The 22,946-nt window shown below is 39.6% G+C and overlaps 1 protein-coding gene and 1 pseudogene across 1 annotated transcript in view; both read left to right on the forward strand.

The window, feature by feature from the left end:
* The window catches only part of FAM8A1 (family with sequence similarity 8 member A1), a 47,569-nt gene extending 25,568 nt beyond the window's left edge, over positions 1-22,001 (forward strand). The window contains exon 5 of the mRNA XM_072603926.1: positions 21,823-22,001. Within this exon, the coding sequence (XP_072460027.1) occupies positions 21,823-21,907 (85 nt within the window). The 3' untranslated portion in view covers positions 21,908-22,001. The remainder of the gene's footprint in view (positions 1-21,822) is intronic.
* On the forward strand, positions 18,147-19,815 carry LOC140500883 (importin subunit alpha-1 pseudogene; annotated as a pseudogene).
* Positions 22,002-22,946: the final 945 nt, after the last annotated feature.

Below are 22,946 nucleotides of genomic sequence, written 5' to 3' on the forward strand. Positions count from 1 at the left end.
TTTTATGACCCAATACATGGTCAAGTTTCATGTAGGTGCTATATACCACTGAGAAAAAAAGTGTATTCCTTTCTATCCCAATTCAGTTTTCTCTAGAGGTTTATCATATCTAACCTTTCAAAAATTCTATTCACCTCCCTAATTTCTTGTTTATTTTGTGGTCATATTTATCTAGTTCTGAGAGGGGAAGGGTGAGTTCCCCCACTAGTATAGTTTTATTGTCTATTTCTTCTTATAGCTCATTTAACTTTAGAAATTTGGATGCATATATGTTTAGTACTGATATTTCATTGTCTACAGTACCTTTTTGGCAATATGTAGTTTCCTTCCTTATCTCTTTTAATTAGGTCTATTTTTGCTTTTGCTTTTTCTGAGATCATGATTGTTACTCCTGCTTTTTTTTTGTTTTACTTCAGCTGAAGCACAATATATTCTGCTCCAACATTTTTACCTTTGCCCTGTGTGTCTCTCTGCTTCAAATGTGTTTCTTGTAAACATACTGGAGGATTCTGTTTTTTAATCCCTCTCCTATATGCTTCTATTTTATGGGAGAGTTCATCCCATTCACATTCATGATGATTACTAGTATTTCCCTCCATCCTATTTTCCCCCATTGTATACCTTTTTCTCCCTCTCCTTTCACTCTTTCCCTCCTCACTAGTGTTTTGTTTCTGACCACTGCCTCTCTCAATCTGCCTTTTCTGTTCAGACCCTTTCTCTCCTACTTCCCTATAGGGTAAGATTTCTATACCCAATTGAGTGTACATATTATTCCCTCTTTGAGCCAAATCCAATGAGAGTAAGGTTCAAACTATGCTCACTCTCCCCTACCTTCTTTCTCTCTACTGTAATAGGTCATTCATACCTCTTCAAGTGATATAATTTACCCCCATTCTGCTTCCCCCTTTCATCTTCTCCCAATACAATCCCATTTTTCACCCTTTAATTTTTTTCATATCATCATATCAAAGTCAACTTGTACCTACACCCTCTGTCTATCTATACTCTTTCTAACTGTTCTATTCTTAAGAGGTACAAGTAGCATCTTCTCATGTAGGAATGTAAACAGTTTAACCTTATTGAATAACATGTATTTTTTCTTTCCTGTTTATCTTTCTATGCTCCTCTTGAGTCTTATATTTGAAAAATCTAATTTTCTGTTCAGCTCTAGTCTTTTGATCAGGAAAGTTTGAAAGTCCCCTATTTCATTAAATGTCCATTTCCTCCCCACCCTACCCGCTCCCCAAAAGATTATGCTCAGTTTTGCTGGGTAGTTGATCCTTGGTTGTAATCTGAGCTCCTTTGTCTTCTGGAATAGAATATTCCAAGTCCTTTTATCCTTTAATGTAGGAGCTGCTAAATTGTGATACCCTGACTGTGACTGTGACTCCATGAAACTTGAATTGTTTCTGGCTACTTGCAATATTTTCTGCTTGACCTGAGTGTTCAGAAATTTGACTTTAACATTCCTTGGAGCTTTCATTTTCATTTCATTATTTCACCTCTTTCAGGATGTAATTGGTGGATTCATTCAATGCCTATTTTGCCCCTGTGTCTAGGATATCAGGACAGTTTTCCTTAATAGTTTCTTGGAAGATGCTGTCCAGGGGGCAGAGCCAAGATGGTAGAGTAGAAGCAGGGACTTGTTAGAGCTCTCTCCCCAAATCCCTCAAAAAATCTGTAAAAATGACTCTAAACAAATTCTAGAGCAGCAGAAGCCTCAAAATATTGGACTGAAGCAAACTTCCAGCACAAGACAATCTGGAAGGTCAACAGGAAGGGTCTATCACACCAGGCTGGAAGTGGAGAGCAATTCAGGGTGGGCCACGCCAGCACAGACAGAGCTGGAGCAGGCCTTAAGAGGACTGAATTGTTGGTGGCTGCTGTGGTTTCCAGACTTAACCCACAAATACTGAAGACAGCTTTGAAAGTCAGTGGGGAAAATCTCTCACCTGACAGAGAGGAGGGTGGTCTGGTCCCAGTCCCTGTCCTAGAGCCACTGCTGAAACTGCAGCTGCTTCTGAAACATTCCACTTAAAAAAGAGCTGAAAAGTCAGGTAATTGCCTGGGGAAATGAGCAGACAGGGGAAAAAGAAACAGACTACAGAGTTTTTACTTTCCCAGTGAAAAGGATTTTCTTACATCATCAATGACAAGGAAGATCAAAACATACAACCAGAAGAAGACAACAAAGCCAAAGTTCCTGCACCCAAAGCCTCCAAGAATAATATGAATTGGTTTCAGGCCGTGGAATTGCTCAAAAAGGATTTTGAAAATCAAGTAAGAGAAACAGAGGAAAATTTGGGAAGAGAAATGAGAGTAATGCAAGAAAATCATGAAAAACAAGTCAATACCTTCCTTAAGGAAAAGTCCCCCAAATGCTGAAGAAAACAACAGCTTTACAATTAGACTAACCCAAATACAAAAGAGGTCTAGAAAGCCAATGAGAAGAAAGCCTTAAAAAGCAGAATTGGGGGGGCAGAGCCAAGATGGCAGAGGAGAAAGATGGATTGACTGTAGCTCTCCTCCCATAGCCCATAAAGTATCTGTAAAAAATGACTCTAAACAAATTCTAGAGCAGCAGAAGCCACAAAATGACAGAGTGAAAGAGATTTCCAGCCCAAGACAGCCTGGAAGGTCGACAGGAAAGGTCTATCACACTGAGCTCAGAGCAGAGCACAGCCCAGCCTTGCCCAAGGGGAAAGGCATGGACAGGACTGGAGCAGGCACTTGCAGAAGCTGCAGTTCCCAGATTTCTTCACCCATGAACACCAAAGACATCTTCAAAGGTCAGTGAGAAAGCTCTTTCACTTGGGTGAGAGAGGAGCATGGTCTGCCCTCAGCCCTGGCCCCAAGGTGGCAGTAGCCACTGTGGTAGCAGCATCCATTTTTGGAGCCTTTCACATAGGACTCTGGGGGAATTGAGTGGGCCAATCTGGATCTCAGTCCTGAGTGGCAGGCTTGGGGTGAGGAGGAGCACTGCCTTGGAGGAGCTGGTGGAGGAGCAGAGGGAATCCTGCTTACAGACCAGAGTGCACACCAGGAGAGTAAACTCCTCTCTCTTGATTGTGCCACCTTGGAGGAACTGAAGATTTATAGGTCCCTAGTATGCCCTCCACTTGACAAAGAACTCAAAAGTCAAGTAACTGGCTGGGAAAATGCCCAAAAAGGAGGAAAAATAAGACTACAGAAAGTTACTTTCTTGGTGAAAAAGGTATTTTCTTCCATCCTTTCAGATGAGGAAGTACAAAGCATACCATGAGAAGACATAAAAGTCAAGGCTTCTAAATCCAAAACCTCCAAACAAAATATGCAGTGGTCTCAGGCCATAGATGAGCTCAAAAAAGATTTTGAAAATCAAGTAAGAGAGGTGGAGGAAAAATTGGGAAGAGAAATGAGAGTGATGCAAGAAAATCATGAAAAGTGAGTCAAAAGCTTGCTAAAGGAGACCCAAAAAAATGCTGAAGAAAATAGCACCCCTAAAAACAGAGTAACCCACATGGCAAAAGAGGTCCAAAAAGCCAATGAATGAGAAGAATGTTTTAAAAAGCAGAATTTGCCAAATGGAAAAGGAGGCTGAAAAGCTCACTGAAGAAAATAGTTCTTTAAAAATTAGAATGGAGCAGATGGAAGCTAATGACTTTAAGAGAAACCAAGAAATTATAAAACAAAACCTAAAGAATGAAAAAATAGAAGACAATGTGAAAATATCCTGACCTGGAAAACAGATCCAGGAGAGAGAATTTAAAAGTTATTGGACTACTTGAAAGCCATGATCAAAAAAAGCCCTGGACATCATCTTACAAGAAATGATTAAGGAAAACTACCCTGATATACTAGAACCAGAGGTTAAAAAGAAATGGAAAGAATTCACTGAACACCTCCTGAAAGACCTCCCCAAAGGAAAACTACTAGGAATACTGGAGCCAAATTCCAGAGTTTCCAGGTCAAGGAGAAAATATAACAAGCAGCCAGAAAGAAACAATTCAAGTACTGTGGAAATACAATCAGGTTAACACAGGATTTAGCAGCTTCTACACTAAGGGATCCCAGGACTTGGAATATGATATTCCAGAGATCAAAGGAGATAGGATTAAAACAAAGAATCACCTACCCAGTAAACCTGAGTATAATACCTCAGGAGAAACAATGGAATTTCAATGAAATAGAGGACTTCCAAACATTCTTCTTGAAAAAACCAGAGTTGAATAGAAAATTTGACTTTCAAATATAACAATCAAGAGAAACATGAAAAGGTAAACAGGAAAGAGAAGCCTTAAGGAACTCATTAAAGCTGAACTGTTTACCTTCCTACATGGAAAGATGTTATTTGTAACTCATAAGACCTTTTTCAGTATTAGAGTAGTTAAAGGGAATATATTATATATATATGTATATATAGTTGTGTATGGGTATATGTATATGTATCTATTATAAATGGGTATGTATGTATATGTACATGTGTGTATGTGTATATATGTATGTGTGTATACATACATATATATGTGTGTATATATATATAGACAGAGGGCACATGGTGAGTTGAATATGAAGGGAGAATACCTAAAAAAATAAAATAAATGAAATTTACTATTGAATGGAATGTACTAAGAGTAAGAGAAAGGGAGAGGTAGAATGTAGCAAATCATCTCACATAAAAGAAGGAAGAAAAAGCTTCTACAATGGAGGGGAAGAGGGGGGAGATGAAAGGAAATAATTGAGTCTTACTCTCATGGGATTTGGCTTAAGGAGGGAATAACACACACTCTATTCAATATGGAAATCTATTTTACTCTCCAGGAAGGCAAGGGGGAAGGGGATAGGAGAGAGAAGATATTAGAAGAGACAGCAAATTAGGGAAAAGGATAATCAGAAGCAAACACTTTTGTGGGAGGACAGATCAAGGGAGAGAATGGAATAAATGAAGGGCAGAATAGGTAGGACAGAGGGAAATGTGGTTAGTCTTTTACAACATAAATATTATGGAAGTGCTTTGCATTGTTCCACATGTGTGACCTATATTGAATTGCTTGTTTTATCACTGGGGGTGGGTGGAGAGGGAGGGAGAGAATATGGAACTCAAAGCTTTAAGAATGAATGTTATAAATTGTTTTAACATGCAACTGGAAATTAAACTATACAGGCCATGTTTTGCCCTACAGGAAATAGAGGGGAAGGGGAATGGAAGAAATATGGGTAACAGAAGGAAGGACAGACTGGAGGAAGGGGTGGATGGAATGCCTGCTGTCCTGGGGTGGGGAGAGATGAGGAGAAAATTTTGAATTCCAATTCTTGTGGAAGTGAATGTTAAAAACAGAAAAATAAATAAATTATATATATTTTTTTAAAAATCAGAATTGGCCAGATGGAAAAAGAAGTCCAAAAGTTCACTGAAGAAAATAATTCCTTTTTAAAAAAATTTAAGCTTTTCCTTGAGCCGTCCTAGGGTAATCAGTTAAAATGGTGAGGTACTCTCTTGATCCAGAAAACCCCACAAAATCATGCAAGTCAGGGGGTTCAAATCTCCGGGTCCACTTCAAGAACAGCCGTGAAACAGCCCAAGCTATCAAGGGCATGCATATCCGAAAAGCTACCAAGTATTTGAAAGATGTCACATTGAAGAAACAATGTGTTCCCTTCTGTCGGTATAATGGTGGAGTTGGCAGGTGTGCCCAGGCTAAGCAGTGGGGTTGGACACAGGGTCGCTGGCCCAAAAAGAGTGCTGAATTCTTGCTGCATATGCTGAAAAATGCAGAGAGTAACGCAGAACTGAAGGGGTTGGATGTGGATTCTCTTGTCATTGAGCATATCCAGGTTAACAAGGCTCCCAAAATGCGACGGCGTACTTACAGGGCTCATGGTCGAATCAACCCATACATGAGTTCTCCTTGTCATATTGAGATGATACTTACTGAAAAGGAACAAATTGTTCCTAAACCAGAAAAGGAGGTTGCTCAAAAGAAGAAGATATCCCAGAAGAAACTGAAGAAACAAAAGCTTATGGCATGGGAGTAAAGAAAACATTAAAATGCAAATAAAAGTGAAATGAAAACAAAACAAAACAAAATTTGTTATATTTATTTTTAGATTTCGACATTCATTTCCACAAAATTTTGAGTTCCAATTTTTCTCCCCATCTCTCCCCTCCCCCCACCTGATAACTCCTTGCATTCTGAATACCCCTTCCTTCAGTGTCCTCTCCCTTCTATCACACCCCACCCTTTCCTTATCCCTCTTCCCTCTTTTCTTGTAGGGCAAGATAAATTTCTATACCCCATTACCTGTATTTCTTATTTTCCAGTTATATGCAATAACAATAGAAAAAATTTGTTTCTAATACTTTGAATTCCAACTTCTCTCCCTCCCCACTCATCCCCACTGAGAAGGCAAACAACTTAATACAAGCTATATATGTGTTGTTTTGCAAAAGACTTCCATAAGAGTCATGTTGTGTAAGACTAACTATGTTGCACTCCATCCTACCCTGTCCCCCCCCCTTTTTTCTATTCTCTCATTTGACCTTGTCCCTTCCCAAAAGTGTTTACTTCTAGTTACTCCCTTCTCCCATTTGCCCTCCCTTCTCTCATCCCCCTCACCCCACTTGTCCCTATCTCCCCTACTTTCCTGTCGTGTAAGATAGATTTTCATACAAAATTAGGGAACGTTATACCTTTCTTAAGCTATATGTGAAGAGAGTAAGCCACTTTTCCACTCTCACCTCCTCCCTTTTCTCCTCCATTGAAAAAGATTGTTCGGAGGGCGGAGCCAAGATGGCGGAGTAGAAAGACGCACATACACATAACTGCGAACCCACAACCCACAGAATGGCTAGAGGGGAGTAACTCATGGTGAATTCTGCACCCAGAGGCCATGGAATATTGGAGCGAGGGAGATTTCTGTTCCGGAGAGACCTGCAAACCTCTCACGGGGGATCCTTCGCGCTGTGGACTGGGCGCCGGGACTGAGAACTGAGTGCAGCCCTGCAGCGGCCGCGACACCGTGAGGAAAAGATCCCAGCGGGCTACGGAGACGGGATCTCCAGCGGCGGCACAAGCCCCCCCACCCACAGGTGACGAGGGTCGGTGAGAGAGTCTCTTTGGCGGGTCGAGAGGGGAGTGGGGTGTCCCCATGGATCGGGCCCCCCCCGGGAGATAGAAGCTGAGAGGGGGCTGCAGACAGGGGCTCCCCAAGCGGACGGGAGCCTGGATCCATTGTGGAAGCTCTGTGCATAAACCCCCCCGAGGGAACGGTGCCTGAGAGGCGGCCCTGCCCCGACCTGACCATCTGAACTTAATTCTCACACTGAATAGCAGCCCTGCCCCCACCAAAAGCCCTAAGGCAGGAAGCAGCATTTGAATCTCAGTCCCCAAACGCTGGCTGGGAGGATCAGGAGGTGAGGTGGGTGTGAGGAGAATATTCAGAGGTCAAGCCACTGGCTGGGGAGAATGCCCAGAAAAGGGAAAAGAAATAAAACTATTGAAGGGTACTTTCTCGGAGAAAAGACACTTCCTCCCTTCCTTTCTGATGAGGAAGAACAATGCTTACCATCAGGCAAAGACACAGAAATCAAGGCTTCTGTGTCCCAGCCCACCCAATGGGCTCAGGCCATGGAAGAGCTCAAAAAGAATTTTGAAAATCAAGTTAGAGAGGTGGAGGAAAAACTGGGAAGAGAAATGAGAGGGATGAAAGAGAAGCATGAAAAGCAGATCAGCTCCCTGCTGAAGGAGAACCAAAAAAATGTTGAAGAAATTAACACCTTGAAAACTAGCCTAACTCAATTGGCAAAAGAGGTTCAAAAGGCCAATGAGGAGAAGAATGCTTTCAAAAGCAGAATTAGCCAAATGGAAAAGGAGATTCAAAAGCTCACTGAAGAAAATAGATCTTTCAAAACTGGAATGGTACAGATGGACGCTAAGGACTTTATGAGAAAGACAGATATCACAGAACATAGCAAGAAGATTGGAAAAATGGAAGATAATGTGAAATATCTTATTGGAAAAACAACTGATCTGGAAAATAGAATCAGGAGAGACAATGTAAAAATTCTGGGACTACCTGAAAACCATGATCAAAAGAAGAGCCTAGACATCATCTTTCATGAAATTATCAAGGAAAACTGCCCTGAGATTCTAGAACCAGAGGGCAAAATAAATATTCAAGGAATCCGCAGAACACCGCATGAAAGAGATCCAAAAAGAGAAACTCCTAGGAACATTGTGGCCAAATTCCAGAATTCCTAGGTGAAAGAGAAAATATTGCAAGCAGCTAGAAAGAAACAATTCAAGTATTGTGGAAATACAATCAGGATAACACAAGATCTAGCACCCTCTACATTAAGGGATCGAAGGGAATGGAATAGGATATTCCAGAAGTCAAAGGAACTAGGACTAAAACCAAGAATCACCTACCCAGCAAAACTGAGTATAATACTTCAGGAGAAAAAATGGTCTTTCAATGAAATAGAGGATTTTCAAATTTTCTTGATGAAAAGACCAGAGCTGGAAAGAAAATTTGACTTTCTAACACAAGAATGAAGAGAACCATGAAAAGGTGAACAGCAAAGAGAAGTCATAAGGGACTTACTAAAGTTGAACTGTTTACATTCCTACATGGAAAGACAATATTTGTAACTCTTGAAACATTTCAGTATCTGGGTACTGGGTGGGAGTACATACACACACATGCACACACGCACACATACATAGAGACAGAGTGCACAGAGTGATTTGAAGAGGATGGGATCATATCTTAAAAAAATAAATGAAATCAAGCAGTGAGAGAGAAATATTGGGAGGAGAAAGGGAGAAGTTGAATGGGGCAAACTATCTCTCATAAAAGAGGCAAGCAAAAGACTTATTAGTGGAGGGATAAAGAGGGGAGGCAAGAGAAAAACATGAGGTCCACTCTCATCACATTCCACGAAAGGAAAGAATAAAATGCACACTCATTTTGATAGGAAAACCTATCTCATAATACAGGAGAGTGGGGGACAGGGGCACAAGCAGGGTGGGGGGGGAGGATGGAGGGGAGGGCATGGGGAGGAGAATGCAATCCGAGGCCAACACTCATGGGGAGGGAAAGGATCTTAAGAGAATAGAAGTAATGGGGGACAGGATAGGATGGAGGGAAATATAGTTAGTCCCATACAACACAACTAGTATGGAAATCATTTGCAAAACTACACAGATTTGGCCTATATTGAATTGCTTTTATTCCAAGGGGAAGGGGTGGAGAGGGAGGGAGCTAAAGAAGTTGGAACTCAAAGTGTTAGGATCAAATGTAATGTTCTTACCACTGGGAAATAAGAAATACAGGTTAAGGGGTTAAGAAAGCTATCTGGCCCTACAGAACAAAAGAGAAGACGGAGACAAGGGCAGGGAGGGAGGATAGAGGAGAGAGCAGATTGGTCACAGGAGCAACTAGAATGCTTGGGTTTGGGGGGGGGGGATAAAAGGGGAGAAAATTTGTAACCCAAAATTTTGTGAAAATAAATGTTAAAAGTTAAATAAAAAAAAAAGAAAAAGATTTTTCTTATCTCTTTTATGAGTGATAGTCAGCCCCATTCCATTTCCTCCTTTCTCCTCCCAATATTTTCCTCTCTCACTCCTTAATTTTATTTAATTTTTTTACAGATATCATCTCTTCTGATTCAACTCAACCTATACTCTCTGTCTATATGTGTGTGTGTGTGTGTGTGTGTGTGTGTGTGTGTGTATAAAATCCCTCCACTTACCCAAATACTGAGAAAAGTCTTGAGTTACAAATATTATCTTTCCATGTAGGAATGTAAACAGTTCAGCTTTAGAAAGTCCTTTATGATTTCTCTTTCGTGTTTACCTTTTCATGCTTCTCTTGATTCTTGTATTTGAAAGTAAAATTTTCTATTCAGTTCTGGTCTTTTCATCATGAATGCTTGAAAGTCCTCTATATCACTGAATGACCATTTTTCCCCCTGAAATATTATACTCAATTTTGCTAGGTAGGTGATTCTTGGTTTTAATCCCAGTTCCTTTGACTTGACTTTTGTTATCCTGATTGTATTTCCACAATACTTGAATTGTTTCTTTCTAGCTACATGTAGTATTTTTTTCTTGACCTGGGAACTCTGAAATTTGACCACAACATTCTTAGGAGTTTCTCTTTTCGGGTCCCTTTCATGAGGTAATCTGTGGATTCTTTCAATATTTATTTTGCCCTCTAGTTCTAGAATATCAGGGCAGTTTTTCTTGATAATTTCTTGAAAGATGATGTCTAGGCTCTTTTTTTGATCATGGCTTTCAGGTAGTCCCATAATTTTTAACTTGTCTCTCCTGGATCTATTTTCCAAGTCAGTTGTTTTTCCAATGAGATGTTTCACATTATCTTCTATTTTTTCAATCTTTTGGTTTTGTTTTGTAACTTCTTGGTTTATCGTATAGTCGTTAGCTTCCCTGAACTCCATTCTCATTAACTTCCCTGAATGCCACTCTCACTTTTAAAGAACTATTTTGTTCAAAGAACTTTTGAACCTCCTTTTCCACTTGGCTAATTCTGCTTTTTAAAGCCGCCTTCTCCTCATTGGCTTTTTGGACCTCTTTTTCCAATTGAGTTAGCCTATTTTTAAAGGTGTTATTTTCCTCAGCATTTTTCTGGTTCTCCTTTAGCAAGCTTCTGACTAGCTTTTCAAGTTCTTCTATGGCCTGAGCCCATTTCATATTCATTTTGGAGATACAGATGCAGAAGCCTTGACTTCCTCTGACAGTATGCATTGTTCTTCCTCATCTGAAAGGATAGAAGGAGATACCTGTTCACCAAGAAAGTAAGCTTCTAAGGTCTTATTTTTTTCCCCTTTTTTGGGCATTTTCCCAGCCAGTTACTTGACTTCTGAATCCTTTGTGAAGAGGAGGGTCCTAGTGCTCCTCCTCCCCCCAGGACCATACTCAGGCCTGAGATTCACAGCAGCTGCTCAATTCCCTCAGGGGCTTTAAGCTGTGCTGCAAAGCCAATGGATCCAGGTTGTTTCCTCAGTCACTGTAGCTGCCTGCTACCTGCTGCTGCTGCCTCTGCTGCCACCTGGGGCCAGTGCTGGGGGGACCCTGCTTCTCTCTCTCCCAGCTTGGAAAGCCCTCCCACACTGACCTTTGAAGCTTTCTTTGTTGCTTGTGGGTTGAGGGATCTGGGACCCTACCTGCTGGGGATTCTGCACCAGAGACCTGTTCTAGTCCTTTTCCTTCCCATGCTGCATGGCTAGGGTTGGGCTCAGCTTCGCTCAGCATCCCGTGGGATAGACCTTTCCTGTTGGCCTTCCAGGTTACCTTTGGCTCTTTCACTCTGTCGCTCCGTGGCTTCTGCTGCTCTAGAATTTATTGAGAGTCATTGGTTACAGGTATTTTGTGGGCTGTGGGGGAAGCACTAGAGTACATGCATCTTTCTACTCCACCATCTTGACTCTGCCTAGAAAATAATTCCTTAAAAATTAGAATGGAGACAATGGAAGCTAATGACTTTATGAAGAATTAAGAAATTATAAAACAAAACCAAAAGAATGAAAAAAATAGAATACAACGTGAAATATCTCATTGGAAAAACAACTGACCTGGAAAATGGATCCAGGAGAGACAATTTAAAAGTTATTGGACTACTTGAAAGCCATGATCAAAAAAAGCCCTGGACATCATCTTACAAGAAATGATTAAGGAAAACTACCCTGATATTTTAGAACCAGAGGATAAAACAGAAATGGAAAGAATCCACTGATCACCTCCTGAAAGTGATCCCAAAAGGAAAAGTCCTAGGAATATTGTAGTCAAATTCCAGAGTTCCCAGGTCAAGGAGAAAATATTACAACCAGCCAGAAAGAAACAATTCAAGTATTGTGGAAAAACAATCAGGATAACACAAAATTTAGCAACCTCTACACTAAGGGATTGGAGGGTTTGGAATATGATATTGCAGAAGTCAAAGGAGATAGGATTAAAACCAAGAATCACCTACCTAGCAAAACTGAGTATAATACTTCAGGGGGACAAATGGGGCTTCATTGAAATAAAGGACTTCCCAGCATTCTTGTTGAAAAGACCAGAACTGAATAGAAAATTTAACTTTCAAACACAAGAATCAAGAGAAACATGAAAAGGTAAACAGGAAAGAGAAACCATAAGGGACTTATTAAATTTGAACTGTTTACATTCCTACATGGAAAGATGATATTTGTAACTCATGAGACCTTTCTCAGTATTAGGATAGTTGGAGAGAATATATTTGTATATGTGTATGTATATGTGTGTGTGTGTACATATTATATATATATATGGGGAGGAGGGAGGAGAAGAGAGAGAAAATGAAGGTGAGTATGAAGGGAGGATATCTAAAAAAGAAAATTAAGTATTGAGAGGAGTGTACTAGGAGAAAAAGAAAGGGAGAGTAGAATGTAGTAAATCATCTCACATAAAAGAGGCAAGAAATTTTTACAATGGAGGGGAAGAAGGGGAAGGTGAGAGGCAATAAGTGAGCCTTTCTTACACTAGATTTGGCTTCAAGAGGGAATAACATACACACTCAATTGTGTATGGAAGTTTATCTTGCCCTACAGGAAAGCAGGGGAGAAGGGGATAAGAGATGGGAGACAATAGAAAGGATGGCATATTGGGGGAAGAGGTAATCAGAAACAAACACTTTGGAAGAGGGACAGATCAAAGAAGAGAAAAGAATAAATGAAGGCAGGGACAGGATAGAGGGAAATATATAGTTAGTCTTGCAAAACATGACTGTTATGGAAGTGTTTTGCCTTACTATGCATGTATAACCTATATCAAATTGCTTGCCTTGTCAATGATGGTAGGTGGGAAGGAAGTAAGGGAGAGAATGTGGAACTCAAAGCTTTAAAAATGAATGTTAAAAATTGTTTTTACATGCAACTAGGAAATAAGATATATAGGCAAGGGGCTATAGAAATATATCTTGCCCTACAGAAAAATAGAAAGGAAAGGGATGGGGGGGGCAGTAATGGGAGGGGAGATTGGAGGAAAGGGTAATCAGAATACATGTTATCCTGGGTTGGGGGGAGGGGGAAGATGGGAAGAAAATTTGAAATTCAAAATTTTGTGGAAGTGTCTTGAAAACTGAAAATAAATATTTTTTTTAGAAAAGATGCTGTCCACGCTTTTTTTTTTTTTTTTTGATCATGGCTTTCAGGTAGTCCAATAATTCTTTCTTTCTTTTTTTGGGGGGGTGGGGGGGTGGGGAGCATGGCAATCGGAGTTAAGTGACTTGCCCAGGGTCATACAACTAGTAAGTGTCAAGTGTCTGAAAATGAATTTGAACTTAGGTTCTCCTGATTACAGGGCTTGTGCTCTATCCACTATACCACCTAGCTGCCCTGAGTCCAATAATTCTTAATTTATCTCTCCTAGATCTATTTTCCACATTAGTTATTTTCCCAATGTGGTATTTTGCATTTTCTTCTATTTTTTTCATTCTTTTGATTTTGTTTGATTCCTGATGTCTCATAAAATCATTAACTTCCACTTGCCCAATTCTAATTTTTAAGGAACTATCTTCCTCAGTTAGTTTTTGTACCTCCTTTTCCATTTGGTCAACTCTACTTTTCAGGAGTTTTATTTAGTGGATTTTTGTACTTCACTTTCCACTTGACCAATTATATTTTTTAAGTTTTCCTTCTCTAAGCTGTTGACTCTTTTTTCATAACTTTTTCACATTGCTCTCTTTTCTCTTCCCAATTTTTTTTTACCTTATTTGATTTTTAAAATCCTCTTGGGGTTCTTCCAAAAGGACTTTTTGTGCTATGATCCAATTCATATTCCTCTTTGAAGCTTCACATGTAGGTGCTTTGACATTGTTGTCCTCTTCTGAATTTGTGTTTTGAGCTTCTCTGTCTCTATACTTACTAAGGTCGGGGCTCCTTTTTGTTTTTTGCTCATTTTCCATCCTATTTTGTAACTTTTAAAGTTAAGTTCAGCTCCAGGGATAGAGAGGATACTGTCCCAAGCATCTTACACTGGGGGCATATGTCTGGCCACTGACTTTGTACGTTGGGGCCTTCAGGGCTGGAAGCTTGCACAGTGAACTGGGGTGACCTGACATAGTTGTGCCTGTTGTGCCAAAGGTTCTGGGGCTGGAGGCCTCAAAGCTGGCCTGCTGTGACAATGGCCTGCTGAGCCAGGACTACAGGGCCTCAGTTGCTGATCTATGCTTTGGTTAAAAGCCTCCCAGTGGCTTGCCTAGATATCACCTGTGTTCCTCTTTTACCCAAATGAGACAGACCTTTCCCTGAAGTGCTTCTAAGTTATCTTGACCTGGAAAATTTTTTCACCCTCTCTTTTCATGTGTTCTGTTCCTTCATATTTTTTTAGAGGCTTGATTTAAAGTTATTTTTGAGGGAAACTGAAGAGAGCTCAGGCAACTTTCTGACCTTTCTCTACCATTTTGGCTCCATGTCTTGTCTAGATTATTACAACAGTCTCTTCTCCTTCTGTCCACATGGGAAATCATACCCTTACCAATGGATGCTCTACTCAAAGGAATATAAATTTTGTTTGCTGAAACCTAGTAAGGTATTTTGAGATTTACAGGCTAGATTTCTTTTTTATTGACCATGCCTTAAACCCAAAACACTGTGGCTCTCTTTGATTGGCCAGCAATAGATCTGAGACCAAGTCCCACTTGGTCATTGTTTAGGCCCTGATCGGCTCAGAGTTAATGTAAATAATTGTTCTGTTTTGGTCAGAAACCCTGAGGGTCTTCTCCCTAGGTAAAGAGGACATTCTCTGCCTCAATTTTACCTGCCCTTAATCACTGAATGGGCATTGCCCCCAGAAAAACTGAAACCTTAGCTCAAAAAGACCAAAGCTGCCCACTGCATCTGAGGCCATCATTTTTAGTCATCCTGATTTATATTTTGCCACTGGACTCAGATGGCTCTGGAGGAGAGTGAGGCTGGTGACTTTGCACAGTTCTCCCTCACTTAAATCCAACTCATTTGGATGATATCTCAGGATATCTCCTACCTGATGTCTCCATCCTCTTTGAGAACAAAGACAAACAACAACAGCCTCCTAATTAATTAGTCCTCCTGCCTAAACTCTCCTACTACTCCCATTCAACTGACACACTGCTACCAAAGTAATTTTCCTTAATCTCATATTTGATCATGTGATCAACCCCAATGGATTCTCATTTGCCTGTAGGATCAAATAGAAATTTCTCTGCTTGACTTATTTTTTTTTAATATATATTTTCTCAGTTTTAAATTCTCTCCCTCTCCCACTCATTGAGAAGGCAAGAAATATGATACTTATTACATATGTGAAGTTATATGAAACATATTTCTACTTTAGACATGTTGCCAAAGAAAGTCAAGAAAAATAAAATGAAAAAAAGCTTCAGTCTGCACTCAGTATTTATCAGCTCTCTGTGTCTCTGGAAATACAGAGCATCTCTGGTCATGAGTCCTTTGAAATTGTCATGGATCATTGTGTTGGTCAGAGTTCTGCTTAGCTCTCAAGGCCTTACAAAATCTAGCTTTCTGGTCCCATTGGACCTTATTCTTCTTTCTGCACACTAAGATCCAGTCAACCTGGCCTTTTCTTTGTTCATGAGTAGGCTACATCTTGAAGCATTTGTACTGGCTGTTCACCATGTCTATATAAACTCAGTTTTCTCTGCTTCATCGTTCCTTATTTTCTTTTTAAAGCTATAATTCAAGTACCAGTTTCTAGATGAAACATTTCCTGATTCCTCTGCTAGTGCCTGCCTCAAACTAGCTTGTATTTAACTTTATATATAAATTGCATTAACTCACTTTATATTTAAGTTGTATATCCCTTATATGTACTTGTCCTTCTCATGAGAATATAAAGCATTCAGAGTTGGAATAGTTTTATTCCTTGCACTTATATCCTCAGAGCCTTGTATCCACAGTGCCTGATAAACAACAGGGGTTTAATAAATGCTTGTTGATGGACTGATATATTTAGTCTTTAACAATTTAAAAGTCTTGGCTTAGAAAAAAATTCTCATACCTATATGAAAGAAGGTCCTCTGCAGATAACTCACAAAAGAACTTAGGAAATGTTTGTGCTTGAGAATGGGAAAGAGTAGTAGAAGAGAGGGATTGTGTATGAAATACTTTGGCCAACAAGGAATTGCTACCAAAAACATTCTGGAAAACATTGGAAGAGGAATGCTTTGTCATGACACAGTGCCAATCAGACACAGACATCTCTGGGGAGGGATAGTGCTCTTTTTACAGATGACAAGGCTCTAAACAGAGTTGAATGGTATCTGAACAGCTCCAAATGAAAGCTATAGATGTAATTTATATAACTCCCATTCTCATGTTGGGTGCATTCCAAGATATTCCAAGACAGTTGCAGATGGCCTCTCCCAGAATTATGAAAAGCATTTGCTCACATTAAAAAAAATTAAGCAAATAGTCCAAATTCATTCCTATGTGGTGGGGGGTAGGGTGGAATGTATCAATGTGCTTAAAGAGGTAGAGGGAAGTAATATCTATTATGGAGGCTGCTACTCTAAAAATACTCTGGCGTAATTTAAATTTGTTTAGGTCTCTAACAACACAAGGGCAAGGAATGGAATTTTTTTTATAAAGTTTGACAAGTTAGTAAAAATTGACTGTGATCTAATGCAAGAGAAACACTGGACTTGGAGGCTGTCTTATTGGAATGAAGATGGACAGAGGATCACAATATCTCAGAGCTGGAAAAATCTTCCATGGCTGTCATCATACCTTTTTTGTCATCTTTGAACATTTTTCTTTGACAAATGAAAACATATATTTCTTTCAGAAGCTATACTGAGACATTCTCATTAGGGACTTTGGTCCCCAAAAGTATTTTAATTAATAATGACTGTCTTCAAGGTTATCCAGTCTCTTTCATCTTTAAAAAACAAAAACACAACAAAAAACTTCTCAGCAGCTTTGGACACTGTTGACCATCCCCATCTCATAGACATAAATTGTCTTCTTTGACATTAAGCTTCCTCCATTTTAGGTCTTCCTTTTTCACCAGACTGTCTCCTTTCATCATCTTTCTTCTATCCAATGTATGGGAATACACCAAGACTCTGTCCTAGGTCATCTCTTTTCTCACCTGGATGACTTTATTGACACCAATTTAGATGACTCCCAGGTCACACATCTCTTCCTAATCTCTTCCAATAACTCTCATTTCGTATTACCAACTGCCACTGAACATTTCCATTTGAATATCCTGTAAATATCTTTCACTCAACACATACAAAACAAATTTCATTATATTTTTCCCCAAATCCATTTCTCTAACTTTCCAATTTTTGTTGACGGTGACACTATCTTTCAAGTCACCCAGTTTCAAAGCCATGGAGTCATTCCTGACCTTTCCCTCTCTCCTTAACCCCCACATCCCATCAGTTGCCCAGTCTTATTGATCCTACCTTCACAATATTTCTCAAATTGTCTATTGCTCTCTGCTCACGTAGCCTTTCCTAGTTTCAGGCCCTCATTACCATTTTCCTTGAAATCATTTCCCATTCACAAACCCCTCCTTTCAATCTTCCCCCCTTCCAATTTGCCCTCTTAACTGCCAAATTGATATTTTACCATGCCAACCCCCCAACCTAATAAAAAATAAAATAACAATTTTAAAAGAATCATTCTCTAATGAAATAAAAACTTGTTAGTCTGGCATTTTAAGCCTTTGTTAATCTAGCACCAGCCTATCCATTATTATTTCATACGGTTTCATTTTATGTCTGGAATTCATCTCCTTTTCACCCCCAATCTTATACAAGTTATGGCTTCCTTCAAAGCACAGGTCAGGTGCTACTTCCTATGCAAGACCTTTCCTGACCTTCCCTTCCCTTTTATTAGCACTCTAGCCTTAAAACAGCCTTGTGCTGATTTCCATATACTCTATATTTACTTGCATATCTTTTGTATTTGAAGACCTCCAAAGCTCCAGTAGAGTACACTGATCAATTTTTGTTTTTATAAACTTACTACACCTAACATAGTGCCTTGAACATAATGTTTGTTTGAATTGAATTGGAATTGCCTTGGTGGATTGGCTAGAACCATTTATCAATCCCAAACATACTGGTTGAGCTGTAGTGGTTGCTGGAAGTCTAACCGTGACGCAGCTGCAACCTCCTCCCGCTTCCCATGAGGCCCGGCGACCTCCTACAACTTCCCTCCTTGCTTTTCTCCCAGTGTTGAATACAACCATGTCCACCAATGAAAATGCTAATTCACCAGCTGCCCAGCTTAACAGATTTAAGAACAAAGGGAAAGACAGCACAGAAATGAGGAAATGTATTGAAGTGAACGTAGAACTGAGGAAAGCGAAAAAAGATGACCAGATGCTGAAAAGAAGAAATGTTACCACTTTTCCTGATGATGCTACTTCTCCTCTGCAAGAAAACCGAAATAACAAGGGCTCTGCACTTTGGTCCATTGAAGATACTGTCAAAGGCATAAATAGTAATAATCTGGAGGTTCAACTTCAGGCTACCCAAGCTGCTAGGAAACTTCTTTCTAGGAAAAAACAGCCTCCCATAGACCAAATAATTGAGGCTGGTATGATTCCAAAGCTTGTAGGCTTCTTGGGCAGGACAGACTGTAATCCTATTCAGTTTGAATCTGCTTGGGCACTTACTAACATTGCTTCTGGAACATCAGACCAAACCAAGGCTGTGGTAGATGGAGGGGCTATACCTGCATTCATTGCCCTGTTGGCCTCTCCCCAGGCTCACATCAGTAAACAGGCAGTGTGGGCTCTGGGAAACATTGCAGGTGATGATTCAGCCTACAGAGACTTGGTTATCAAGTATGGTGCAAGAGACCCTCTTTTAGCTCTGCTTGCAGTTCCTGATATGTCATCATTAGCATGTGGTGACTTAGGAAATCTTACCTGGACACTTTCAAATCTCTGTCGGAACAAGAATCCTGCTCCCCCAATTGAAGCTATTGAGCAAATTCTTCCTACATTAGTTCGTCTTTTGCATCATGATGATCCAGAAGTTCTAGCAGATACCTGTTGGGCCATTTCCTACCTCACAGATGGCTCCAACGACAGGATTAAAGTGGTTGTGAAAACTGGAGTTGTCCCACAACTAGTGAAACCTCTATGATCTGGTGAATTGCCCATAGGGACTCCTTCCTCATGGGCTATAGGAAACATTGTCACTGGGACAGATGAACAAACTCAGACTGTAATAGATTCAGGAACACTTGCTGTCTTTCCTAGCCTGCTTACTCACCCCAAAACCAGTATCCTGAAGGAGGCTGCATGGACCACATCAAACATCATAGCTGGAGATCAGGACCAAATACAGTAAGTTGTGAATCATGGATTAGTCCCATACTTGGTTGGAATTCTGTCAAAGGGAGACTTTAAGTCACAGAAAGAAACTGTATGGACTGTCACAAACTATACAAGTGGTGGAACAATTGAGCAGATTGTGTATCTTGTCCAAAATGGAATTCTGGAACCTTTAATCAACCTCTTGTCTGCAAAAGACAGCAAAATTGTCTTGGTTATTTTGGATGCAATTTCAAATAATTTTCTGGCTGCTGAAAAACTAAATGAAACTGAAAAACTCTGTATTCTAATTGAAGAATGTGCAGGACTAGACAGAATTGAAGCACTTCAATCCCATGAAAATGAAATGGTGTATAAGGCTTCCTCGAGCTTAATTGAAAAGTATTTCTCTGCAGAGGAAGAAGATCAAAATGTTGTCCCAGAATCTACCTCTGATGGCTTCCAGATTCAAGATGGCACACCTGGGACCTTTAACTTTTAGATTTTAGTCAAACCTTCAAGTCTTTTATGCCTTGTTCTTGGTATGATTTTGTCTTACTGTCTCTCCATTTTAAGATCTTTTTTTAAATGTGACTTTTAATGTAGCACTAATGTATACTTGAACAGTCTGGACTGTGTACGTACTGTATGAAACCTCTATCCTCAATAGGGTTCTTATTTCTATGTGGAATTTCCTGTCTTGCAGTGTCCTGTAAATAAAAGCTTAATTCCACAAAAAACAAAACAAAACAAAAAACATTCCTTTTTAGATCATGAACCAGCAGAGAACTCTCAATAGGTCAGAAAGGACTGAGAATCAGACAAGAAGGCGCTGAGGGACAGAATAAAGGGAAGAAAGTTTATCATTATTGTTACTATAGATTTTAAGAACTAAGAATTTTGGGAAGGGCAGAATAAAGGGAAGAAAGTTTATTATTTCATGTATTTTAAGAATTAAGAATTTTGGGAGGAGCAGAATGAAGGGAAGAAACTTTTTTACGATTATTTTATAGATTTTTAGAAATACAGATTTTGGTAGAAAAAAATTTGACAAGTCAGTAAAAATTGGCTGAGGTTAATGCAAGAGAAACACTGGACTTGGAGGCTGTCTTATCGGAATGAAGTTGGACAGATGATCACAGAATATCTCAGAGCTGGAAAAGACTTCCATGGTTGTCATCATACTAAAAAAAGGATCCAATTTAATTACTCAATAATAAGTCATCCAGTCATTGCTTGACTATTTCCAATGAAGTAGAATCAATTCCATTTGTAGGATAGGTCTATTTGGAAGTTTTACCTGACAGCAGTTTCCACCTGTTCCTCCTAGTTCTTCCCTCTAGAGCCAAACAGAACAAGTCTAACCTTTTGACCAGGTAACATTTCTTTAACTACATCCATCATCAATGATATTGATAGGTTTTAAAAAGTTTATGAAGCCTTTTACAAACATTATTCAATATTCAAAACATCCCTGGGAGGTAGGTGCAAAAGACTGAAACCTGCCTAGGGTCCAACTTGTAGCTATTAAGTGCTTGGGGCCATATTTCAGCTCAGTTCTTCCGACCTGCAGATTGGGCTGCTCTAAGCCACTGCACCACCGCTTGAAGGCAGGTAGTTATCATATCAACCCTAGATTTTCTAAGCTAAACAGCAGAATATGTAATCCGTTTCACCACTATTGTTGATGTTCCCTGTATGCTGCAACTTTTAAGAAATATCAACCAGAACTGAACACAATACTCTGTATGTGATTTGATGAGGGAAGACATAATTATATTGAGACTGCCATAACTGTATTATTCCTGGAAATTGTGTTACCTTGGTAGAAGGAGGGGAGGAGGAGCTGCCATATCACACTGTTAAATCACATTGAGCTTGCAGACCACCAAAATCCCCAGACCTTTTTTGAACTGCTACCTATGCCTCCATTATTCTTGTATTTGTGAGATTTTTCTTTTTTTTACTGCAAGAATAGATTTTACACTTATCACTACTGAATTTCAATTCTGATTTCATCTCTATGTAATAACTATACCATTCCCCCTTACCTTCCAGTTTAGTAATCTAGACAAAAAAGACGAGTCTGCAATGGCCTAGTCCTCACAAAGCCATGCTGAGAGCTCTGCTTCCTTTATAGATGTCCTATACTAACCTCTTTAATATTTTAGAAAGCTGTCAGGAATTGACTTCAAGTCACTGTTTTGTCATTTGTGAACGGCTCAACTGTTGTTTTATTTCTTACATGGTTGCTGCCCTCTGGTCTCTAGCTTGGTGGATAAATACTATTGGTTTTCTCTACCACCTTCCTTGTTCTTTTTCAGACACCTTTCTTTCCTTTTTGGAGAGTCTCCCTGCCTCATCCAGGTTGTAAGTGCAGTGGCCATTCACATGCCCAATGCCCATGACTGAACAACAGTTTCTAATTGTTCCTCCTTAAGCAGATCCGTAGCCTCCTGATGGGGTTGGCATTGGAGACTCACCATATATTAGTAACTAATCGATCAGTTTTAATCTATTGCAGCTCAAAACTCCCAACCTCAAGCAATCCACTGGCTTCGGCTTCCCCAAGAGCAAGGATTACCAGCATGCACCACTATGCCTTTTGAAGAGAAAAAAAAAATATACTGACTTTCAAGATCTGGACTCTATAAAGATGTGTAAGTTCCACTGTGCTTATAAAATCAAATTAATGATGCATTACGGCAGTTCAAACTGAAAGCCTGGAGGCAACGGTACCTTGACTTTTTATAATAGTAATTTATAACTACATGCTCTTCTCCACCCCAACCCCTTGTGACAAAACTAAGCAAGACTCGCCCTCCCCCCCTCAAAAAAACCATTATATGAGAGCATATGCAACTAATTCTCTGCTGAATATTGAATGCTTCATTGTTTTCTGGCATGAAAAATGGTCAGTCAGTCCTAGCTCTCCTACTTTTAGCATTGTTTTGTTTACATTATTGTAGCTAACATGTATTGTCTTCCTGGGTCTGCTTACCTGGTTTTGCTGACTCGCTCTGCATCAGTTTACATTTTTTCATGTTTCCCTGAATTGTCACTTTTTTTTTAAGATGCTTTACTTCACAGTCTCCAAGAGAAGCCTCCCTTTTAACAAAAAAGTTAAACAAAGCAAACAGTCCATGTCTTATAACATACGTGAACCTCACACCTGTGGAGTCCAGTCTCTTTACAGATGAGTAAGTTTAATCAGCAACTATCTGGAAACAAGATTAATCCTATCAGCATTTATTTGGATGATTTTTGGTGTTTTCTTCACATTACTGCCATTTTTGTACATATTATTCTCAATTCTGTTGCTTTTGCTCTTTATCAATACATATATCTTCCCAAGATTCTCTGAATTCCTATTTGCTTTTTCTTATTCCATTCCATTCATATTACACAACTGTTCAGTGAGCACACTCTTTAGTATTTGAAAGTTCAAAAGGATCATGTAGTTTAATAACTGAATAAACTGAGGTCCTCTCAAAGACTTACTTTGCCTAGTCACACATAATTATCAAGTAGAAGAATTAGGATTCAAACCTAGTTTTGATTGGGATACCATTTATCACATAAAGTTGGCATGACCCAACCATTCTTCATTTATTGGTGTTTGGTAGTTGTTTCTGCATTCCTTAGGTC

This window comes from Notamacropus eugenii, chromosome 4 (assembly GCF_028372415.1).
Source record: "Notamacropus eugenii isolate mMacEug1 chromosome 4, mMacEug1.pri_v2, whole genome shotgun sequence".
Classification (NCBI taxonomy): Eukaryota; Metazoa; Chordata; class Mammalia; order Diprotodontia; family Macropodidae; genus Notamacropus; species Notamacropus eugenii.